This window comes from Ochotona curzoniae, unplaced genomic scaffold (assembly GCF_017591425.1).
Source record: "Ochotona curzoniae isolate NIBS_2020 unplaced genomic scaffold, NIBS_Ocur_1.0 scaffold_461, whole genome shotgun sequence".
Classification (NCBI taxonomy): domain Eukaryota; kingdom Metazoa; phylum Chordata; class Mammalia; order Lagomorpha; family Ochotonidae; genus Ochotona; species Ochotona curzoniae.
Genome location: NW_024467120.1, coordinates 1,071,037 through 1,095,345, shown reverse-complemented (window position 1 = coordinate 1,095,345; position 24,309 = coordinate 1,071,037). Strand labels below are relative to the sequence as shown.

At 42.5% G+C, this 24,309-nt stretch overlaps 1 protein-coding gene across 2 annotated transcripts in view; it reads left to right on the top strand.

Annotated features, from left to right (window-relative positions):
• RANBP9 (RAN binding protein 9) overlaps positions 1 to 24,309 on the top strand; it is a 90,691-nt gene that overhangs the window by 64,517 nt on the left and 1,865 nt on the right. For both annotated transcript variants that reach the window (XM_040967688.1, XM_040967689.1), the window contains 7 exons: positions 1,764 to 1,876; positions 3,395 to 3,503; positions 5,090 to 5,277; positions 6,494 to 6,638; positions 10,108 to 10,229; positions 11,663 to 11,814; positions 23,874 to 23,985. In XM_040967688.1, the coding sequence (XP_040823622.1) occupies positions 1,764 to 1,876; positions 3,395 to 3,503; positions 5,090 to 5,277; positions 6,494 to 6,638; positions 10,108 to 10,229; positions 11,663 to 11,814; positions 23,874 to 23,985 (941 nt within the window). The remainder of the gene's footprint in view (positions 1 to 1,763; positions 1,877 to 3,394; positions 3,504 to 5,089; positions 5,278 to 6,493; positions 6,639 to 10,107; positions 10,230 to 11,662; positions 11,815 to 23,873; positions 23,986 to 24,309) is intronic.

Sequence of the window (24,309 nt, the reverse complement as noted above, 5' to 3'; positions counted from 1 at the left end):
TTAGAAAGTCTCACTAATTAATTTTAATATTTCTAACATTGTCAATTCTGCTACTAGAATTAGGAAAACATGGAGGGAGTGTCGGCCAGGAAACGGTGAGACAGCTAACTGCTGATACTGCTGCAAGATGCACTGACACTGTGTCTACACAAGCTGCAAAATGAAATTATTTCTATTTCTTTTGCTGAAGCTTTTTAGCCCATTTCATTGGGAAGCTTTTTTCCTTTTAAAGCTGAATTTCATTATGGAAAATTTGAGGAAAGTGTAATTCTAATTCCTACACTGTGCGTGTGCCGAATGCTAGAAATAACACCTGTTTGCTGCTGGTGCTCACAGTGTCTCTTGAAGTTTGAAATAGTAGAGTTAAAAGTGACACATTTGGGAAGAGGGGGAGAGGGTAAAGGAAACCCCAGAACCTATGGAACTGTACCATAAAGTAATAATTATAAAAAGGAAAAAAAAGTGAAACATCAAGGATTAAGCTAAAGAAACAGCAAAAGACGTTTAGATACCATCAGTCTAATTCAGTCTTCCTAAAACGTGTCCTCATAGTTGTTTTGAACATTGATAAATGTCATAGTTAGTCTAGTTTTCTGTGTTTGGGAGACGTTGATCATTCTGACAGCATGCCTCTTCCTAGTGCCGTCATTGCTCGTGTCTCAGAGCCTGGACGCTGGAGGCTTTGTCCTGCAGTCTCAACTCAGGGGCCCAGGGGCTCCACGTTCCTTTAATGCTGTGGAAATGGCTACTCCTAAGCATCACAGCAAGACAGCTGTGCCGCAGGAGACTCTACTCAGTCTCAGACTCAGAGCCTCCTGGCTCCCACCCTCTTCACCTGAGAGGCCTTTCCACATGATGACTCTTCTTTAAACTAATCTGAATACTTGGATGAAGTAAAAAAAGAGTCCCTGACACTTGGATTCCTTTTCCGCTGGTTCCCCTCCTCTGGAAGCACTGCTTCCCACTGCTTTCTAAATAGCCCTTAGAGCTGGCCGGTTAGCTCAGTTGGTTAGAGCGTGGCGCTAATAAATAGCCCTTAGCAGTGGCAGTTGGAGGCAGGTTTACACTTGAGCATGGTTGGAGATACAGGATAGCTCGGTTGCTGTTGTTGGAGCTCCAGTTTATCTAACTACATTTTCTAGGTGACTGTGAGTCTGTGTTTTGACTCTATTTGGTGGCTTTTTAAAAAAGTAAACTCACTCTTCCAGAGTGTGTCATGTTTAAATTATATTTAAGGAGTTACTCTTTTAGGGAAGGCTAACTCTGTATTGCCCATTTTTGTTCTAAAATATTCTTAGTTCACTTATATCATTATTGAATTGTTGCATAATGAAAGTGGTTAAATTCTGGAATACCTAGAGGTACTTGGCTGTTTCACATAGATTCTTTACAAAATGCCAGCATATGACTTAGATAGTTATGCAATAAAGCTGAAGTGGAAATTATATAAAGTTTGAAAGTGTCCTTTTTACTATGGTAATATTGATTTCAGCTAGAGAATATTCTAGATATAGCACTTATAATTACTTCCTATTTTGGAAATATGTGAACAAAACAAAATAATTTGTTTAAATTTTATTTAGATTAAATTTTAATTTTATTTTGAGGTTTTTATTTAATTTTATTTTGAGGTTTTTAAGTTCTTAGCCATTTCAAGAAAGTACATTGGTTTTGTAACACCACAGTAGACCGTTTCTGTATAGATTGTAGAATGAAGTATGTATTCTCTTGACTAAAAGACATGTATTTTTTTTTATGTTAAGAATGGTTTCATCCTATTTAGTCCATCATGGGTACTGTGCCACAGCAGAGGCCTTTGCCAGATCTACAGACCAGACTGTTCTAGAAGAATTAGCTTCCATTAAGAACAGACAAAGTAAGAACCCTTGTGCATGGTTAACACTTGTTTGTAGATTATAGATTTGCTTACTTTAACTTTTAGAAGTTTTATTTTGTAATTTAAACATGTTCAGGTGCATTCATTTTGGAAAGATGCCTGTGAAATGTATTGTCATTGACATTTTAAAAGGTTGCTTATAAAATATTTGCACAGGGCTAGGAGCTTCAAATGTGGAGAAAAAATTTTGAAGAAATTTTTGTGAGAAATATCTTGATTGATAGGAGTGAAGCAAAAACAGTGAAACCGTGATGGCTGAGAAACAACTTTTTAAATGGGTTAAATCACTTTAATAACACTGATTATGTCATGTCGTAGTTAATTGTGTATTTGTCTTATTCACTGTCTTAACATGCTCTGTGGAACAGAGGTGATTGTTTACTCATTTTATATCCTCATCATCTAATTCAACAAGCATCTGAAAGATCGCAAATGCTTAATGAGGTCAAATTTAGATATTCCGATATGAGTTAGTGCTATTTTTGTCTTTGGCTTAGTAGATCATCATATTTGATAAGACATTTTATTTTTTAAAGATTAATTTATTTAAAAGAGCTAGAGAAAGAGATAGTGAATAGATTTTCCATTCACTGGTTCATTCCCTGAATGGCTATAGTGGGCAAGACTGCTGAAGTCTGAGGCTGAAGCTAGGAGCCTGAATCTCCATCTGGGTCTCCAGTGTGAATGAAGGGCCCAAATACCTAGGCTATCTTTTCTTGGCTTCCGAGGCATATCAGCAGGGAGATGGGTCTTAAGTGGGGCAAAAAATGGAATTGGTTTTTGCATGAGGTATTGGCATTGCTCTGTGACTTACTACTGTGCCACATGCTAGCCTCTTGATAGGAAATTTTAAATGTTGCTGTTTTTAAAACATGATCTTTTGGGCCTGGCAAAATAGCATAGTGGTTAAAGTCCTTGCCTTGAACTCACCGGGATCCCATATGGGCGCCGGTTCTAATCCTGGCAGCCCCGCTTCCCATCCAGCTCTCTGCTTGTGGTCTGGGAAAGCAGTGGAGGATGGCCCAAAGCCTTGGGACCCTGCACCCGTGTGGGAGACCTGGAGGAGCTCCTGGCTCTTGGCTTCGGATTGGCTCAGCTCCAGCCGTTGCAACTTGGCCACTTGGGGAGTGAACCATCGGACGGAAGATCTTCCTGTCTCTCCTCTCTGTATATATGCCTTTCCAGTAAAAATAAATAAATCTTAAAAAAAATTCTTTTAAAAAAATCTTTTAATTTTATTGTTGTTTGTTAGATGTGTTTTCTATATTATTTGTATGTTTGTGATTTAAAAAAAATAGTTTGTGGTGAAGATACTTACAACAATTTCTTAAATATACCTTAAATTTTTCTTGGATTGATTAATGAAATTATACTTTTAGAAAAAGAGACTCGACACTAATGTTAAGCTAAAAATGTTTTGCTGATTGTTGTTTTCTGAGGATCTACTGAATTTGGTTCTACTTTTATTAAAGGAAAAAAAATTTTTTTTCTGGATAGGAATTCAAAAATTGGTATTAGCAGGAAGAATGGGAGAAGCCATTGAGACGACACAACAGTTATACCCCAGTTTACTTGAAAGAAATCCTAATCTCCTTTTCACATTAAAGTGAGTTTAATAAAATATTATGTTTACTGTATGTGTCTTATCGCAATTGTGTTATATAGTTAAAATCACCATAATGGTTTCATAGTTCTTAATTTTATCTTGTTTGATCACAGCTTTGAAACATAATGCATGAGAGTAACAGGGTGCAACTAAACAGTTTGTGTTAAGAACTGTAAGCAGATGGCAGCTTTTACTTTGTAGTTGCTATTTTGAATGTGTGACCTGACACTGTACTCGGCGAATGTTAATTCTGTCCTCAGTCCTCCGACCACATTCTACTGTGTGTCTCCAAGTTTAACAATTTTAGGTACCTGTATAAGTAGCATCATACCGTATTTGTGCTTTTGTGAGTAGCTTGTTCACTTAGGGTAATGTCCTCCATACATTCATGTTGTGGCATGTGTCAAAATTTCCTTCCTTTGAAACAGGCGGTAGTCTGTTGTATGTATGTACTACATTTGGGCTTATCTGTTCATGTGTTGATACATAGCTTCTTGCATTACTTCCACCTGTTGGCCCTCTTGAGTATTTCTGCTGAGTATAGTTGCACAAATGCTTGTTCCAGCTTCTGTTTTTGGTTGTTCTGGTGATACACTCAGAAGAGGCAGTGCTGGGTCCTGTGGTGATTGTGTGGTGTTTTTTATTCTGAAGAACTGCCATAGCATTTGCTTTCCTGGCTGCACCTTTTTGTATTTCCACCAACCATGCACAAGAGTTCTGTTTCTTACCAGCAATTGCTGTGTTTTTATTCTTACTTTTTTTTTTTTTATAATAGTAAACCCAATTTGGCATTTTTATTGCTTTATATGTATGAGTTTTTAAAAATTGTGTTGTTGAGATTCAGACTTCACAGAAATTCTTTGTAAGTCAAGTAACACAAGTGCTTTGAATTGATTTAAATGTTAGATTATTTTGGTTGAGATTAGGAATGGGATTGGAGTGAGAAATGGTAGGGAGAAGGCTTTGCTTTGTGTATGTAGTGTCCATAAAACCATGTTCTTAGTCCCTAACTTATCTGCTGCATGCACACACTTCTTGTATTTAAATATGAGAGACAGAGGGAGAGAGTACTTTATTTGCTGCTTTGTTCTCTGGATGCCTGCATTGGTCCCAGATGGGAGCCAGAAGTTCAAATCTCCTCTGCGAGTGGCAGGGACCAACTGCTCAAGACTCACTGCCTCCCAGGAAGCTGGTTTTGACCAGCCAGGGCTGAGATTCAAACCCGGGCATGCTGCTTTGGAATGTGGAGATGGAAACCATGTGGCTTTGCCTCTTCCACAAGTATGATTTTGGTGAAGTAATTTTTAGCCAGGCAATTAGTATGTATTTCTTTAGAGGTATGGATAGATTTAAATTTTCTTAGTGAAACTTGGTTAAGACGGTAATAGCTGATAATACTGTGCTCTTGTGATATTTCCTATTTTTTTTTCTGAAAAATTTTAAATAATACAATATATGAATTTTAACTTGTTATCTAAGGTAAAACCTGTCGAGCAATACAGATTTTATAATTTTTTTCTGATATCTGTTGCTGATAAAGTTCATTTGATGATTATGTCTGAGTTAATTTTTCTTATTTCTTTTAGGGTGCGTCAGTTTATAGAAATGGTGAATGGTACAGATAGTGAAGTACGGTGTTTGGGAGGCCGGAGTCCAAAATCTCAAGACAGCTACCCTGTTAGTCCTCGGCCCTTCAGTCCAGCTGTGAGCCCCAGCCACGGGATGAATATTCACAATTTAGCATCAGGCAAAGCAAGTACTGCACATTTTTCTGGTGAGATTCAATCTTACAATCTTTTCCATTACAATCGTTTTGCCATTTGTTATTTCGAGACAGTTTTTTTTTTTTTTTCGTTTGTTTGCAATGTTACCTTTTTCGCGTTTTGCAATTGTGTATGCTTGATCTCAAGATGTTCTGGATGAAGAACTGTAGGTTCAGATTCATGTGTACCAGTAGCTCACTTAGAACGTGGATGTTTCTGAGACAAACTAGTTTATTAGCAGATTTCCTAAGGAAGGTCAGGCTGCAGTCCTGTGTGTTTAGTAAGGAAAAGGCAAGTGCACGTGGGAAGGTGATCTGACTGAGTGTGTTGCCCTGGCCCACTCAGCTGCCCAGCTGCCAGCTCTCAGTCTCTTTGTTCTCACTGAAGTGGCTGCCTGTCTGCCCACGGCGCAGTTCATTGTCGGCTGTCTTTGTTCAGCTCACCAGTCGTACTTTTTGTAAGCAAAAGGCTCTCCTTTCTGGCTTTTGTGACATCACTTGTACAGGTTTATTTCTGATCCTGCTCAGTCATCTTTCCTGGCTTGTCTCTAATTCTGTGTTTGTTTTGTTAAATAAAAAAAAGCGGGGGGGTATATTTCCCTTTTTCTTCTGGAAGACCTTTGCTTTTTCTCACAGTCAGTTGCGTGCGCTTGTTCTTTGTTACCACCTGAATGTATGTACAGCAGCAGCATGTGCGTGTGGTGAGGGTGAGTCCCTTGCCTGTGTGCTCAGAAACATCCCACTGGAATAGTGTGTCTGCATGTTAGTCTTGGAGGAATTCTGAGCCTCTCTCTGTGGTGTGGAAAATGAGCATGTTGGTAACAAGTCACCTGTCAAGATGGAGTGCGTCTACAGTGGTAGTCCCGAGACTGAGATGCACCTGGACCTGAGCTGTCACAGGGTATCTGCTTTGCCTGTACTCTGCTCAGGGTTGCAGTTTTTGCCATGTTTGCTGAGAATGTATTCCTGTCATTAAGAGACAAGACTGCTGCCCTTGTAAGGCCATTGTGAACATGAAGGAGAACCGTAATTAACTCTTCAATAAGTGTTAGGGGAGACAATAATTACAGCACACAATTAAGTGCTCTTAGTATCTTCTCAAAGAAGTAATCAGTTTGCTATTCAATTCATTCAGTGACTTTCACATCTTGAAAGTCGAAATTAAAATGGAGACTTGTTTGGTCTTTGCTATGTGCTATCTTCTCCCCCCGCCCCCCCTTTTTTTCAGGTTTTGAAAGTTGTAGTAATGGTGTCATATCTAATAAAGCACATCAGTCATATTGCCATAGTAAACACCCATCATCCAGTTTGAATGTACCAGAACTGAACAGTATAAATATGTCAAGATCACAACAGCTTAATAACTTTACCAGGTATGTGACTTCTGCAATTCTTGCATTCTTGGTTATTGTTACTGGTATTAATAGGTTTGAATGAATTTGAATTGTATGAACTGAAATCAGTTCCTAACCTGAGAATTGGATTTGAAGGAATTTAAGTTCATTAAATGGAATTGGGACCTGAAGTTTCCTAAGGGTAGGGAATCCCTCAGAGCTCTTACGTCTTCAGGTGTGCTCGTGAGTTCTTAGTTCCTCCTCTCCCTGCTGCCCTCTTCAGAGGGCAACGACAGATTGAGGGCTCTGCCCACCAACCACAGATCTCCATAAATGCTCACTAAATGGTGTTTGCTGTTTCCAAGCTAAGTCATGCTGATACCTGCTTATTTAACCTCTGTTTTTTTTTTTAAAGATACTTTTTTAAAATTTACTTTTATTGCAAAGTCAAATATACAGACAGGAGGAGAGACAGAGAGGAAGATCTTCCATCCAATGATTCACTCCCCAAGTGGCCACAACGGCTGGAGCTGTGCCAATCTGAGTGCAGGGTCCCAAGGCTTTGGGCCATCCTCCACTGCTTTCCCAGGCCACAAGCAGGGAGCTGGATGGGAAGCAGAGCTGCTGGGATTAGAACTGGTGCCCATACGGGATCCCAGTACATTCAAGGCAAGGACTTTAGCCACTAGGTTACTGCGCCGGGCCCAACCTTGAATGTTAGTACAGTCTTCCAACTGTTTTTCCTCTGTAGAAGGTTTCTTGGTGTAATGCATAAAATGTTTTCTCAATTAAAAATAGTTATGGAGAACCTTTTCTGAAAGCTTGTGTATGGCAGATGACTGAGTTGTTCAGCAACCATTAGTGTGAGGACTATGAGGACCTGTCAGGTTCTAGACATGCTGTTAGGTCTGTCTAGTTTTGAGGTGCTTAGAGATCTAAGATCTGGTGCAGTGTACTCTGAACCTTGAGATTCATTAAGCCTGTAGGTTCTGATGTGTAATCATTTAGATTGAATCCTCATATGGAAGAGCAAGTCCTTAGGCATTCAGCCAACCCAGGTCATTCAGCATCTTAGTCAGATTAATGTTGGTTTAGTCCTGTAAAATGAACCAGTGATAACACAGCATTTTGCGGGAGTGTTCAGTGTACCGTTTCTTATTGAGGTAAGGATAACCTAATGTGGAATTTTAAAAGAATTTTTAATATGGAATTTTTTAAAAGGTGTATTTGTGTATTCGAAAGAGTTACAGAGAAAAAGAACTTTGATCTGTTGTTTCACTCTCCAGATTGTGGCAATGGCCAGGGTAAAGCCGGGTTAAAGCCAGAAGCCTAGGACTCAATCTGGATCTCCCATGTGCTTAGCAGGGACTCAAGTACTTGGGCCATCTGCTGTGGAGAAACAAGGACTTGAAAGGCATATGGGATGCCAGTGTTACAGATGGTAGTTTAACTATGCCACAGTGCCAGCTCCTTAATGTAGAATTTTAATGAAGTATGATTTTACAGAAAGATGTCTGTGTAAAAAAAAAATCTGTTAGGAAATTGGCAGATTAACTAAGATTTCTGGGTTATCAGTCACACATAGCAGAAATTTACAAAAGAAATTGTGTTATGCAACCCAGGTTACAATGGAATGCCACAAGACTAGCCTGGGAAGAGCAGATAAAGAGATTTCATTCTTTCCAGGGTTGCATTCCGCAGTACAACCTGAGGCTGGCAAAATGTAAAGTTAGTGGTCCATAGTAAACAGTTATGAATGAGGATTATTAAAGTTAGCCTTTTGTGCTTTGTAATTGGTCCTTTCTCATTGATAATGGATTCTGCCCTTGCACAAGTGCCGTGAGTTCATGAATGTTTCTGTTAAATACTGTGTCGTGGCAGGAAGTTGCTCAGCAGACATATTCCCTGAGTTTACGAAAGCAGGCTTAAAGGATGTTGAATACATAGCTGCCTCCCTTACGTGCAGCACAGAAGGCAAAGAAGGAAACTTTAGATCTGACAAACAGGGACCGTTTTTTTATAGCTGATAGTGGCTTTCATTGCCATATTGTGAAGCAGGCAAAAGTGGTACTAGCTACTTCAACCATTTTACAGATGTGGAGCTGATAGCAGCAAGTAAAAGATACTTTGTAAGTCAACAGTTAGTAGATAAGTTGCAGAGCTGAGACCTGTTCCCAGGGTTTCTGACTTGCAAATCTGTATATTTTTCTTGGTATGCCTACTATCTGAAATGCTTTTTTCATCTCCATCGTGACGTCTGTTCAAGCTGCAACACTCAAGTTTAGGTGTCACCTCTTCCAGAATGCTTTCCTTGATTTCCATCTGCATCAAAAAATCTTACCAGTCCTTGTGATTAACTCTCGGCAGAGTACTGATCAGATTTTTGTAGCTGTTGCAGAGAACAATGATTGTTTCATAAAGCCCTTCACACCCAACATAGAACATCCCTCAGAGGACTTACATATGTGTTAAGTGAGTAAATGCCTCACAAATACTAAGTAGAATTGTCCGAACAAAAAAGCAGCTATAATGATAAACAAAAATGTGATTATTGTAAAGATTTGACGAACAGGAGTGTTTGCATGCATATGTGAACACATATGTGCTCATTCCATAGTGATAACATCTGGGTCACTTTTTAATAAATGAATATATCTTTTGTAAGAAGAAATTTTGTTCTTTCAACAATCTCTAAATTTTTATTATTGTTTACTTCTGGATTGAGTATTCTTTGCCTAGTTCATTGGGGAAAAGGTGAAGATTAGCTATTTATTATTACTTAGAGTGTGAATGGTTCTAAAAGATTGATTTTGACAAGTTAATCATTTCCAGATAGAGTTATTGGCAAATTGATATGCATTCAGTGTGCAGTGAGTGAAAATGTCAAACAGTGTAAGGCAACAAATGTATGAAGATTAAGATGAGATGAGGCAATACTTCAGCATCATTAGGCAATGAGACATGTGTGAGGAAGAGTGTTGGGGTGCCGAAGAGGCAGAAGGTGAGACTGAGTCAGATGTTGAAGTATTATTGTGAAAGAGGGCGTACTTGGGAAATAACAAGCACAAATGCCAAAATGGAAAACTTGAAAAACTTAGTCCTGATACAGATTGAGTATAAGGCAGGAAAGAGTGAACTGGATTTCAGCAGGGCTGGCCCAAGAGCTGCTGCAGTAGCAATTGGTGAACAGTATGTAGTCCTGGTTATGAGCACTTTGATAGGATTGTTGTGCCAAATTGTGATTGTTCCATGTTGGTGTGAAGTCCTGAGCTACCACCTCCCACACTTAGCACATGGCCATTTCCCCCCTTGTTTCCAGGGATATAGACTTGGCAAATGTCATCTCTGTGGTTTTGAATACGTTGAGATTTAACTGCATATCTGTTTGCAGATTGCTGTTGTCTTATGAACTAGTTTGTAGGTAGGCTGTGTAGTTGAGAAATGATTGATCTTAAAGTAGGTTGCAAGTATGATCTTTCTAAAACTAGGTTTGTTTTTTCATTTTCAGTAATGATGTAGACATGGAAACAGATCACTACCCCAATGGAGTTGGAGAGACCTCATCCAATGGTTTCCTAAATGGTAGTTCTAAACATGACCACGAAATGGAAGACTGGGACACCGAAATGGGTCTGCAGTGATATTTCTTACATTTTTAATAACAAATGATGGGTACAAGGTTATGTTTTTACTTGTACTGATGAGCATAAACCTAGTTCAGTGATGGTTCTGCGTTAGGAGACTGGTCGCTAGAGTAGTTGCTTCCAAATTCCTTGTGAAGGTTAGGTGCCAGTTTTGTTTGCTGAATGAGCTGTTTAGGCTCAACTCTAGTACTGTCATTAATGGAGCTTTTCTGATTAATGTTGAGCCTTTAGAGTACTGAAGGGCAGAGATAGATTTTTCACACATTACTTTAATATAGCCAGGCCAAGTGGGTCGAAAGGCTTTTTCAAATTCTAGCCAACTTGTCAAACAATTTCTTACTCGTTCACTGAAAGCATGAATAACTGCCCAGAACTGTGTACGGTAAATAGTAGGTGCTTATATATCAGCTCACCCCCACCAAGAAATATATATGTAAGGTAGCCTAGAGGTGATAATACAAAATTTCATTTTATTTTGTAGACAACTTACATAGTAAATTTTAACTGAAAATGTATTGAAACTTTGCTTTTTGGAATTCCATGAAAACATTATTTACCTAAATTATTTTTAAAAAAGGGTGGGGGGCAGCCTGATGTTCCACGTGAGAGATCTATCAGCAGCTTCAGCTTCCTTGGGGTAATGTAAGCCTAGTGACTAAAAAAAGGAGTTCTAGGACCAGAGTACTTGGATTTTATTTCTGCAATCTCTGCTTCCCAGCTCTGTGATCTTAGACAAACCACTTGAACTGTTGTGTGCGTCAGCATCTTCATCTGTAAAATGGGTATAATGACTGCTACCTAGGTCACTGTGAAGGGTAAATGAGTCTTAACTATGAAAAGCTAAGGAGAGTGCTTAGTGTGTTAGCTGTTATCATCACTGTATATTAATGATTTGTATTTTTCTACTTGCATTATTGAACAATGAAGTAATAGTTGCCAATATACATAAAAATCGTTTTCTACAAGTAGTGTAATTATTTTAAATATTATAACATGGTCTTCTCTGTGTTTTTATTCCGGTTGTTTGGCATCTAGGAACATTCTGTTTGATCTCTGTTCAAAGATAGTTTAAAAAAAAACCAAAAAACTTGGGAGGCGATTACTGATTTTTTTTTCTTTTGTTACTGTTGCCTGCTGTAGTTTTAGAGGCTGGCACATGCTAGGTACTTCCTGACACTGAACAGTTGTCTCATGACTCAGCTGCCTGCAAGGCACCTGATCTCAGACTCCCAGAGCTCTAGATCAGGTGGAACATTCAACTGCAGAATTCCTTGTTAAGTTAAACAAAAGCTTTTATATTTAGATAAAATTAAGGTGGTTACTAATCAACGGGTATATAATGTATAAGAAATGTGCATTCATTTCCTGTTTGCACTCGCTTCTGTGAGGTAGTTAAATACTACTTTGTTTTGCTTACAGAAGTTGATTCGAGTCAGTTAAGACGCCAGTTATGTGGAGGAAGTCAAGCTGCCATCGAAAGAATGATCCATTTTGGAAGAGAGCTGCAAGCAATGAGTGAACAGCTGAGGAGGGAATGCGGCAAGAACACGGCAAATAAGAAAATGTTGAAGGTAAGTTTGCTTTTCATTTATTTTATGTATTTGATGACAATTACAGGGTTGATCAGGGTGGGAAGGACTGAGGATCTCGGAAAAGTGGGTGAAATCATTGTTTCCTAATTCTGCATTTCTTCTTGTCTGAGGGGAAGGGGAGAATAAAGGGGGAAGCCACATCCAGCTTCCCAAGCACCCAGGAATGGAGAACCACCACTCAATATCAACCTAGGGTCCTGCTCTAGTGCGTGTTCTGAGGGTTCTGATCAGGTGTTTTGGATAATTCTGAAATGCTCTCGATTTCACCAATCCAAGCAGAGGCAACCCTCCCAATGTCCATTTGGCTGCCGTAGTCGACCTCAAGTCTCCATTCACCCAGATTTTTGCTGTCATTGTTTGCTGGGATAGTTGTCCAGTTTGCTCTGTTCTCCTTCCTTTGCGAAGGTGTCGACTGGGCTGCCATATTCTCTGTATGCATCAGTGTCTGCGTCTGCTCCTATGCCTTTTTCACTTTGGGGCAGGACCAAGGAGTGGGGCCAGGCGACGTGAGCCTTGTCAGATCCCCAGCTCCCAGGGCTCATGAACTCAGCACCCACCTCGCGTGTAGGCCTCAGGACCTGGGTCTGGCGACCTAAGCCCTACCTGGGACTCATGAATCCAGTACCCACTGCTCAGGCGGGCCAAGGGACCAGGGCCACATTGCCAACCCCTGGGACTCACTAACCCAACATCAACCTTGCAGGCAAGCCCAAGGACCTACGCAAGGCAACCTGTACCACTCAGGCTGGCCCCAGCACCCAGGCCAGGTGACCTGAAGGGGCTGAAACATATTTTGTAAAGACATTAAGCAGTGTGCTAGGAAGTCTTGTTTGGGAAGTTGGCCCCACTGACTCCTGTCTTGTAAGAGTGAAAATGTTAGAGATGGTCAGGAAGCCCTGGTCTGCTGGACAGAGTGTCATGAATTGAATCCCATTTCCACTACTTATCAGTGTTACATACCCTTTCTTAGTTTTATTTTCTCAGCTGTAGAATTGGCATAGGAACGCTGTGTGTAAATAAAGCTGTAGATTTGAGATATTTTTATTATTTTAGTAAAAAAAAAAGTTATTGAGCTTTCAGTAGTGGGGGGAAAGAAATAGATTCACTGTGTTCAGTGCTTCCTCTACTAAATGTAGATTGACTGTAGAATGTGTGGTTTCCATTTTTGTGGGGATTAGTGAAAGGTTGAGTTATCTCTCATGGCCAGAATAGGCTAAAATATGTGTTGAAGTCTTCTGATTGATGGGCCTGATGGGTTAGGTTCGTTAGATACAATGTAATGGAAAGTCTCCTGTTTGTGTCCATTAGAAATGGCTAAGTTTTCTACTAGAGTCAGCATTTCAATTAGTTGTAGAGATGTTATAGCTCTTTGAAAGTTGGTTTATTGTAAAAGAAGCAAAAAAAAAAAAAAACCAAAGAAAAGAGAAAGGGAGGGGTGACACTTGTTTTGTGGTTTTGAGAAGGGTACTTGGGTAAGGGAGAAAAGAGCCAACACCCAGGCAGCTCTCCTGACCTGAGCTGAGGTTAGGAGAACACTCAGCCCTTGACGGTGCTCCTCCCACAGAAGGGTTTAGAGTGAACACCTGCCTGCCCGTGTGTGGAGGATGTGCCTGCTGCACTGGGATGGCCTACGGAGCCACCTACAGAACCCCTGCGTTTACAGACATGGAAGAGAGAGACAGTCGCCGCAGTTACTGTGGCATCAGCTGGGTAGTACAACTGCTACTTTGAAAGGTGAATCTTAGTGTCTGAGAAAGACTAAATTATGAGTTTTATGCTAAATGAAAACAAATTAGTGAAATAGTTTTTCATTTTTTAAGCAAAATCAGACATTCACATATCAGGAAATTTCTTTTTAATTTTTTTGAAGATTTATTTATTTCCATTAGAAAGTAAGATATACAAAGATGAGGAGAGACAGAGAAGAAGATCATGCGTCCAGTGATTCACTCCCCACGTGACTGCAATGGCTGGAGCTGAGCTGATCTGAAGCCAGGAACCTGGAGCTTCTTCCAGGTCTCCTATGCTGGACTTCAGCCACTACGCCACCATGTTGGGCCCTTAATTTTATCTTTTTTTAAGAAAGATTTTATTTGAAAGGCAGAGTCAGAGAGATCTTTTATCTGCTAATTCACTCCCCAGATACCAGCATGTCTGGGACTGTGCAGGCTAAAGCCAGGAGCCAAGAAGATCATCTCGTTTCTTTGGGAATTCTATACAATTTTGAGAGGTTCAGAGCCGACAAGTTTGAGGAATGTTGCCCTAAAGCATGCTCAGAACCTAACAAAGGGCAGTACTGGATTTTCTGAACAGATCATTTAGACACGCAAAATGATCAAGTTGTGTTTATGTGCTTGATATCTATTGATATTTACCATGTTAGAAGTTCACACTGTGGATGGGTTTTTGTCCACATGGCTAAGACATCTGTGTCTCATATTAAGGAGACTGGGTGTGAGTCTTGGCTCTGCTCCCAGTTCCAACTTCCTGCAGATGTGTACCCTGGGAGGTACTGGGCCAGGGAGTCAAGTAGGTGGCCCCCCGCCCTCATGGGAAGCCTGGAATGAGTTTCTGGATGGACTTTGGCCTGGCCCTTGGTAGGCATTTGAGGAGTGAACTAGTGGGTGGGAGTTGTATTTGACTCTCAGATAAATGAATAAATAAAATTAAAAAGAATTAAAACTAAACTGAAAATTCTAAAACATTTTAAATTCATCTCAAAATAACTAAAAATCTGTTAAGTGCATATTTATGAGAAATAACTGACTTCCTCATCCACCCCCCAAGAGTAGCATTGTTTCATGTTTTTGCAAATCTTTTTTTCAAAGGATTTATTTGAAAGGGAGATAAGGAGAATCAGAGAAAGTTATCTTCTGTTGATTCACTCCCAGAAATGGCTGCAACAGCTAGAGCTGGGCCAGGCTGAAGCCAGGAGCCTGGAACTCTCTGGGTCTCCTATGTGGTAGCAGGGACCCCAGTACTTGGGTTGTCTTCCACTACTTTCCCAGGCACATTGACAGGAAACTGGATTGCAGGTAGAACCATCAGGGTTCTATCCAGTTCCCATACGGGATACCAGGACTGAAGGCACTGGCTTAAACTGGTGGATCATGATGCCAGAACCCTGCAAACCGGTTTTTTTGTTTTGTTTTGTTTTGTTTTGTTTTGTTTTTTAAGTGCTATTTATATATTTGAAAGGCAAAGTTAGACTACCAGGGTGTCCCCAGATCATACTTAGAGCTTCAGTTTTACAGGTTATTGAGGAATATAAATGTTTTCAGAATTGTTAAACATTTTTGCGCTAGGGTCATCTGTTTTGATTTTCTTGTTAAGATTTTATGCTGAGAAAGAAGGAAATGTGTGACTTGTGTAATACCTTTGAAAATTTAAGGTCACACTATCAGCTAATTATCTTTCATGCTAATTTACATGAAACAGAAGATGATGCTCTAGGCCAGTTCTCATAGCCTCTTCTTGGCTACACACTGAAGTATGTGAAGATGTCAGGGCTTTCATGTTAGAGTGTAGGTGACTGATTTTTCAGCTCTGACAGCGCAGCAGCTGCCTCCTGCTTTCAGGGGTTTTCTTGATGTTCTGAGTTGCTCTTCTGCTCAATACCTGATGTGGACAGGAAGTTGAGTTACCTGCCTTTTAAGCCACGGAGCATTAGACTGGAGGGGGAGGGTTTGAGGGCAGCATGAAGAGAAACTGTTTTTTGTTTTTTTGCTGTAGATGAGGCTTAGCAGTTCTTTATCTTTCAATTGAAGTCACATGTGGTCATAGTTTTTAAATTTTTTTTCTTTTTAACATTGTTTGCATAGTTGAGAGAGCCTTTGATTAGGATAGGAAGGGTCAGGTGTGGAGGAAGGTGGACAGGGCATGTTTCTGTTTCCTTCTCCCTCCCCCGCTACCTGCTGCTGTGCCACAGGGGAGAAGCGGGAGGTGCTCACTCCTTGCTGGCAGACTACATCAGTGCCAGGGGATGGATGATGGTAATTTGATGACACCTTAGAGACCCCATTGTGGGGAAGAGTGTTTTGAGGGTTTTGATGCTTGAGTGGTTTTCATAGTTGTGATGAGAAGTTGTTGGTTTCGTTGTTCCAGGGTTGAGAAACTCTTTCCAAGGTGTCTTGGTTGTCAAAGTCCACCTTAGTGCATCCACAGACCCAGTAATGTGCTGTAGAGTTTGGCCAGGAGAATTATCCAACCTGTTTTGCTTTCCATCCTCTGACGAGGCCTAGGTGAGCTACTGTTACATCCCCAGGTACACCTGGGCATGCTGTCCATAACATAGGCATTGGCAGTTTAGGAAGCCCAGTCTCAATACATGCAATCCAAGGTTGGACTACACATCCTTTGATTTTCTCATTGAACAGGGTCTGAGTCCAGCAGGCTAGTTGGGGAGTCCCCCAAGAGTCTTCACCTGGGATGACCTCAAACCTCTGTGCACCAGCTAGGCCAGGGCCAGGTTCAATCTGTCCTCTGCACCAGCCAACACACATACTGTTGGATGGAGCTGCCTGGTCAGTTCCTCCTCAGCCCATATCTCATGTTAACCAAATGGTGCTGTGGTCCAGCCCAGCCAACCTGCCACAGACTCAGTCTACTCATACCAGCAGGTGCTGCAGCCTAGTCAGAGCAACCCTTAAATAACTCCCACCAGGCCTACTCGCAGCCCTGATTTTTGCACATGTTAGCCTTTGCTTTGATCATGTCTACATCCCATCTGGCTTCAGGTACACCTCTGGGTGCTCTGACTTTCCTCAGTCTGACCAGCTTCAGACCTGCCGACACAAATGCTCACGAGTACTGTAGCCTTGCCTGGCTTGGCCTGCCCTTAGCCCTGGCTGTTGTGCTCACCAGCAGGTGCTGCAGTCTAGTAGGGAAGTTCACTAAGTTCCCCTGCCAGGCCTGCTCTCAGTTCCAGATCCCACACATGCTGACAGGTACAGGCTTGGCGTAGTCTGCCCTCAGTTCTGGCCTTTGCATATTCCAGCGGGTGCTGCAACCTAGCCTGAGTTGGCCTTCTCAGCCCCAGCTCCTATGAATATCAGGTGAGTTCTGTGGTCCAGCCAGTGTTTGGAATCCTACCCAGTCATATATCACTTTCACAACAGTTCTAAGAAATGCATGATTGGGCAGTTTCATCATTGCAAACATTCTAGAGTTTATACTTAAACCTAAGTAGGGTATAGTCTGGGCTGTGAGGTAGAACCTGTTACTCCTTCTGCCCAGTAGAAACGCAGGAGGAACGTGATATAGTCAGGAGTCTCAGTACAGAAGCACTGCTGCAGGCATAGCAGGACAGAATTGTTACCATGAATGTATTTAGAAAGGTGAGAACACTCTAAAAATTGCAGTGTAGTAAGTTTATTATCAAGTAGTGTGCTCTTTACGTGATTACACATGCCATCCTTTTTGTGACTGGCACGGCAGACGGTGTATTTCAAGCAGCATGATACAGGCGGGCTGTGCACCCTGCTCTATGGTAGGCATTTTCAGCGCTAGTTTAGCCTTGGGGAACCACTTTGTGGTTCAGACTGTACTTAAATTGAGGCTGATTTGATTAAAGTTGAAGATAAGGTTTCCTAAGATGCTTTCCTGTAAGTTGGGCTTGTGTTTGCACATAGAGCAGCCAGCATCTGCATGCTTGGTGTAGTGGGGCCTCAGAGGGGGTGGGCCATTGTGGGAGCATCGTACAGCCAGCATGCTTGGCTTTTCACTTTTCCATCTTGTTTTGTCCTTTGTCTTTGCTTTTCCTCCCTGCCTGATTTGGTTTCTTCTGGAGCTAGTTATTAAACTTTGGCAGTATGGGGGAGAGCCCCAAAGGTTCAGCTAGGACAGAATGGACCCAACAGCCAAATGAATGAAGCAGGCAGAACTTGTTAGTCGGGCTGCCCATAAGCTGTTGTTCCAAATAGTAAGCAAAGTATGAGTAGAGTTGGAAAATCTTACCTAAATAATGTCACTTTTCCGTCAGCAATTTTTTTTTTTGGTTAATATTTTTTATTAAAACACCGTGTCATAGTATGTTTTGTGCCTGAACCCCAACTACATTATGATTATAGAGACTCTATCTTTAGAAAAGATTTATTTATCCAAAATGAGTCACAGAGAAAGAAGCCACAAGGTAGCTCTGTTTGCCGGTTCACTCCCTACTTGGCTGCAGCAGGCTGGGCAGGGCCAGGCGGGAGCCAAAAGCTCCATCTCACATGGCAGCAAGGGTGTGAGCATCCCGGCTGTCCTCTGCTTCTCCCAGGCACACTGGCAGGGGGCTGGATCAAAACAAGGGCAGCAGGACGTAAACCGGCAGCAGCTTTACTGGCTGTGCTACAGTCCCAACTTCTGTATTGTTTGTACTTACAGGTCTTAAAAACTTATTCGCTCTGGTTTCTATGCCTCCCTACAAGATTGTTTTGTATAGCTGTATCAGTTTCTGTGTTACGGGCCTGTTGGATTTTGCTGTTTGATTTTGTGTCAGGTGCTTTAGTGATATATTTTGACGTCTCTTTACTTTTATTCTTTAAAATTGCTCTACTAAGCTGAAGTCCCAGTTAGTAACAATGATAGAAGGGCAACAGCCTTTGGTGTGTTATACCTTCCTGGCATCACCAGTGAGATTTTATAATAGGGTTTAAGGCGTTTGGCTAGTCTCGCTTTAGAGAAGGGCAAGGTCCTGCATGCTCACTGCCGAGAGCTTAGTGGCGTTCACTTTGTGTTAATTTTGTGCTCCTTTTCTTGCTTACAGCCTCATTCTACATCCAAGCCATGGTTTGTGGTGTATGTGAACCTTTTACATTTAAATCCGTAGTATTTTTTACAAATATCACTTTATTTGCTGAAACAGTTTCACCTTTTATTGTGTGGTGTGGGGATATGTTGGGGTGTGGCTCTTACCCTGGTGTCTGCCACACGCCTCTTTGTCTCAGGCTTGCTTGACCTGTGCCTCGGCCTGGGCCTGGAGCATGGCTGCCTTCCACAAGACTGCGAGGGCCGGGAAGCACTGGCTGCTCTTACACATGGCCATCCACATCCCCGCCCGGCAGCAGCTGTATTGAAAGATTTGTTGAATTGTGCAGAAAATGAAAAATGAGAGCAAAATTTTCCTTTACTAGCCATCTAGAAAGTTAGGGAAGCAAGAAACTCCCCCTTCCCAAAAGCATTTGTGGAGTGCCAGCTGTGTGACCCTCCCCTCTCTGCCTGGCTTGACTTCGTTCTGACATATGTGTCATAGCACCAACCTCAACAGAGAATTTTTTTTTAAAGATTTATTTTTTTATTGGAAAGGCGTATATACAAAAAGGAGGAGAGACACAGAGGAAGATCTCCCGTGCGATGGTTCACACCCCCAAGCGGCCGCAATGGCTGGAGCTGAGCCCTTCCGAAGCCAGGAGCCCCGAGCTCTTCCAGGTCTCCCATGCGGGTGCAGGGTCCCAAGGCTTTGGGCCATCTTCTGCTGTCTTCCCAGATAACAAGCAGGGTGCTGGGTGGAAAGTGGAACAGCCAGGATATGAACTGGAGCCCATTATGGGATGCAGGCACTTGAAAGATGAGGATTGGGCCTGGCACAGTGGCCTAACAGCTAAAGTCCTCGCCTTGAATGCTCCAAGATCCCATATGGGCTCCAGTTCTAATCCTGGCAGCTCCATTTCCCATCCAGCTCCCTGCTTGTGGTCTGGGAAATCAGTCAAGGACAGCCCAAAGCCTTGGGACCCTGCACCTGTGTGGGAGACCTGGAGGAATCCTGGCCCTGGATTGGCACAGCACAGGTCATTGTGGCCACTTGGGAGTGAACCATCGGATGGAAGATCTTCCTCTCTGTCTCTCCTCCTCTCTGTATATTTGCCTTTCCAATAAAAATAAAATAAATATTTTTTAAAAAGGATGAGGATTTAGCAGTTGAGCAGTCAGTTTGAGATTTGGCTCTGCAGCATTTCACCTTTCTGATGGCATGTCAGGATGCAGACCCTTGATAACAGTTTGGGTGAAGTGCTTCTGTGTTCCAGTTGCTCCTTGGATGTGCAAGTCCTTCAGTGTATCCTCTCCAGAAGGGTGCTGCCTCCTTAGGTAGTTGCAGCGTGAATTAAGTCTTGAGCAACAACCAGTTTTTAGAATTACTATGATTAGAGTTCTCTGTACAGGATAATCTTTCTGTGGTAAGTTTTCATTGGGCTGGGGGCAAGAGACAGAAGCAAGTAGCTGCCTGGCATGCAGGTTACTGTTAGCTGGCTTGCCCTTGGGGGTAGCTGCAGGGAAGGGGTTTGCCAGGCTTTGTCTTCAAGGAGATGTTACTGTAATTGGCAACACAAGAATACAGCTGCATGTCTGGGTGTGCTTCCTAGTGTAGGTGGTCCACACACGCAGCCTCAAACTGCCTGGACAGCTTTCCTTAGTGAGTTAGTCGTCGTCCTCAGTGCAGAGCCCGTTTGGGTAAGGAAGGGAGAGAGCCCAATGACCAGGTAGCTCTCTGCATTTCGTGCTTTCGGAACACGGGCGAGGTGACCAGTGGGAGTGGTCTTGCTGCCTGTACACCTGAATGTAGGTGGTTGTGTTCTTTGGCCATTGCAGGACAGAGCATGTGTAAAGTGTTAAATTTCTGAAGTCAGTTTACAGTTTCTACAGCGCCTCTCCTGTGTCTGCTTTCTGCCTTACAGAGGGTAACCTGTATCCTGTTGATATTTTCTTACATTCTTTAAGTGTGCACTAAATAATATCACGCGAGGTACTGATGTTTTCCTTAAGATACAAGTCAATAGCTGGAATAAATTGACATTGCAATGTTTAGTGTTCATGTAATTCTGTGAAGTGTAGGACTTTATATTCCCTGTCAAAGGATGAAACTTGCTAGGTCGTTACTTGCCAAGGGGCCCCACACCTAGCTGGTGGTGCAGCCTGGTGGATTTGAAGCCAGTGTTTGAAACTACCCCAACATGTGCCTCCTGTGGAAGCAAACAGGAGCAGGGGTTGTGCCAGTTGTTTCTAAGTTTTTCTTTTTCTTATTTAATTTTTTAATTTAAAATTTGTATTTATTTGCCTTTAAAGATTTGTTCATTTTTATTAGAAAGTCAAATTTACAGACAGGAGGAGAGACAAAGCGGAAGATCTTTTGTCCGATGGTTCACTCCCCAAGTGGCTCCACTGGCTTGAGCTGCATTGATCCAAAGCCAGGAGCCAGGAACTTCCTCTGGGCCTCCCGTGTGGGTGCAGGGTCCCAGGGCTTTGGACCATCCTTGACTGCTTTCTCAGGCCACACGCAAGGAACTGGATGGGAAGTGGAGCTGCCGGGGTTACAGCCAGAGCCTATATGGGATCCTGGAGTGTGCAGAGGACCTTAGCCACTAGGCTACTGTGCCAGGCACCTAAATTTTTATTTTTAATGATGTTCACATTATTGATCAGGATGGGAAGGATCGAGGATTAGGGGGAAATGGGTGTGATCATTGCCTCCAACTTTTTCATTTCTTCTTTCTATGTTTGGGGGAAGGGGAAGAAAGGGAGGAGAAATCATACGCAGCTTCCCAACCACCCCAGTACCCAGGTATGGGGAATGGCCACTCAATATCAACCCAGGTTTCCGTTGTGAGGCATGGTTCAAGAGTTCTGCCCAGGGCCTGGCGGCGTGGCCTAGCAGCTAAAGTCCTCGCCTTGAACGCACCGGGATCTTGTATGGGTGCCGGTTCAATCCCAGCAGCTCCACTTTCCATCCAGCTCCTTGCTTGTGGCCTGGGAAAGCAGTCGAGGATGGCCCAAAGCTTTAGCACCCTATACCCGTGTGGGAGACCTGGAGGAGGTTCCTGGCTCCTGGCTCCAGATCAGCACAGCCCTGGCTGTTGCAGTCACTTGGGGAGTGAATCATCGGACAGAAGATCTTCCTCTCTGTCTCCTCCTCTCTGTATATCTGACTTTGTAATGAAAATAAATAAATGTTAAAAAAAAGAAAGAAAGAAAGAGTTCTGCCCAAGTGGTTTTGACAGTTCTGAGATGCTATTGATCTTGCCGATCAAAGGATGGTCACCCTCCCAGTATCATTGACTGACACATTGGACCTTAGAGTGGGCCATTAGAGTGGATTTTTGCTGTCACCGTTTGGCTGGGGTAGATGTCCAGTTTGCTCTGTTCTCCTTCCTCTGTTATGGCACCAGCTGTCCTCTGCAGGCTGCAGTGGATTGCCATCTCCCGCTTGTGTATTCGAGCCTGCCGACCACTGCTAAGTCTCCTCCTCTAAGGTCAAGCCCTCAGAGGTGGGCCCAAGGACCCAGGCCAGGCAGCCTGGTCCCTGACGGACCCCCCTACATGCAGTGGTCATGGACCAGGCACCAACATGCAGGTGGGCCCAAGGACCCAGGCCAAATGACCCGGGCCCCACTGGACCCTCCACACCAAGGGGCCACAGACGTGTCACTTGCCACACAGATGGACCTAAGGACCCCCCTGCTCCCTGGGCTCACAGACCCAAGTTTTATTTTTAAATTGATTTATTTGAAAGGTATTGAGAGGGAGCAGTGGGACAGTGGAAAGAAAGTCTTCTTACTACTTCATTACCTTAACAGCTAAAAGAGCCAAAATAGCTTGACAGGCACCAGGAGCTCCATGTTGGTCTCACACGTGGGTGGCAGGGAACCAAGCGCATGGACCGTCCTCTGCAGCCTTGCCTGGGGTACACTAGCAGAAAGCTGGATGAGAAGCAGAGCAACCAGCCATCAACTGGCACTACAGTATGGAATGCTAGCATTGTGAACATCAGCTTAACTTACTGTATGACAATGCTGGTCCCACTTATCTTAAGGTTTTTAGGTGAAGTGACCAAAGATATACATTATGGAACTGCACTCGGGATGCTTCTGTCCCACAGTGGAGTGCCACTTTGAATCCTAGCTGTTCCATGTGTGATGCTAATCCATCCTGGAAGGCAGATAATGGTCCAGGTGCTTGGGCCTCTGTCACCCACGTGGCACATACAGATGGGGTTCTTGCATCCTGGCCCAGCCCTGGCTCTTACGGGAATTTGAACCAGTGGATGGGAGATGTCTGTGGCTCTGTTACTCTGCCTTTCAGATAATGAAAATAAAAGTTAAAAAACAGAACAAAGTAATTTTTTTTTCCTAATATATCAAATTTGAAAAGCTGACATCAATGTAATGTATGTGGCCCCTACCCCCCTCCCCAAAAAAAAGATGCAGAGAAACCCTGTCCTTTTTTTTTTTTTAAAGATTTTATTTATTTATTGGAAAGTCAGATATACAGAAAGGAGGATATCTTCTAATTCTGAGATTCTTTCTTTTGCCTCCTTCATTCTGTCTTGGAGACTCTCTATTGTACTTTTAATTTGCTCCACTCTATTTTTAAAGATTTATTTATTTATTGGAAAGTCAGATATACAGAGAGGAGGAGAGACAGAGAGAAAGATCTTCCATCCGATGATTCACTCTCCAAGTGAGCGCAACGGCCGATGCTATGCCGATCTGAAGCCAGGTTCCAGGAACTTCTTCTTGGTCTCCCACGCGGGTGCAGGGTCCCAAAGCTTTGGGCCGTCCTCCACTGCTTTTCCAGGCCACAAGCAGGGAGATGGATGGGAAGCGGGGCTGCCGGGATAGAACCGGCGCCCATATGGGATCCTGGAGTGTTCAAGGTGAGGACTTTAGCTGCTAGGCCACGCTGCTGGGCCTGAAACCTTGTCCTTTTAATATGAAGTTCCTGAAGGTGATAAGTTACATGGTACAGTATCTGAATGCTTAATTTCCTGTCTACCCTAACCAGTGCTGGCCTGTTGCCCTCCCTCCTTATTTTCAAAATGGAGTATGGGGATGGCAGCAAAGAGGCTCATTATGCATATGGCTATTACCGAGAAAAATGAAAATGAATTAGACTAAGTTGCCTAAGTCAATTCTGTAAAAATGTAAAGCTTCCCAACCATAGGGATAAATGGGCTTAGAGGTTACAGTGGCCTGGTGCATTAAAGCCGTATTTTATCTGCGTCTGAACATTGGAACTGTTGTGAGCTATTCACATTGAAAACAAAATTGATATGTTTTCAACAGGATGCCTTCAGTTTACTAGCATATTCAGATCCTTGGAACAGCCCAGTTGGAAACCAGCTTGACCCGATACAGAGAGAACCTGTGTGCTCAGCTCTTAACAGTGCAATATTAGGTAAGTAAAGCCAAAAAGTACCACCTCAGTTGGATTCTGAATATTTTGTGCTGGAATTTATATATTATATATTATATTTATATTTTCATAAAATCATGAGCAACTTCAACACACAGCAGTTGGTCTTCATCTCAGATTATGTGCTCTAAATAATAAAAACAGGCTGAGAACCATCACTGAATGTCTGGAGAATAGTTTTTGTGCACATGTTTTTCATGTTTCATGTTTCATGTTTCTCCCAGCCGTGAATATCTGCCTCTTCTCATTTAGAAAAATACTTTGATGATCCTTGTGTTAAAATTCAACATATTACGCTGCTGAGAA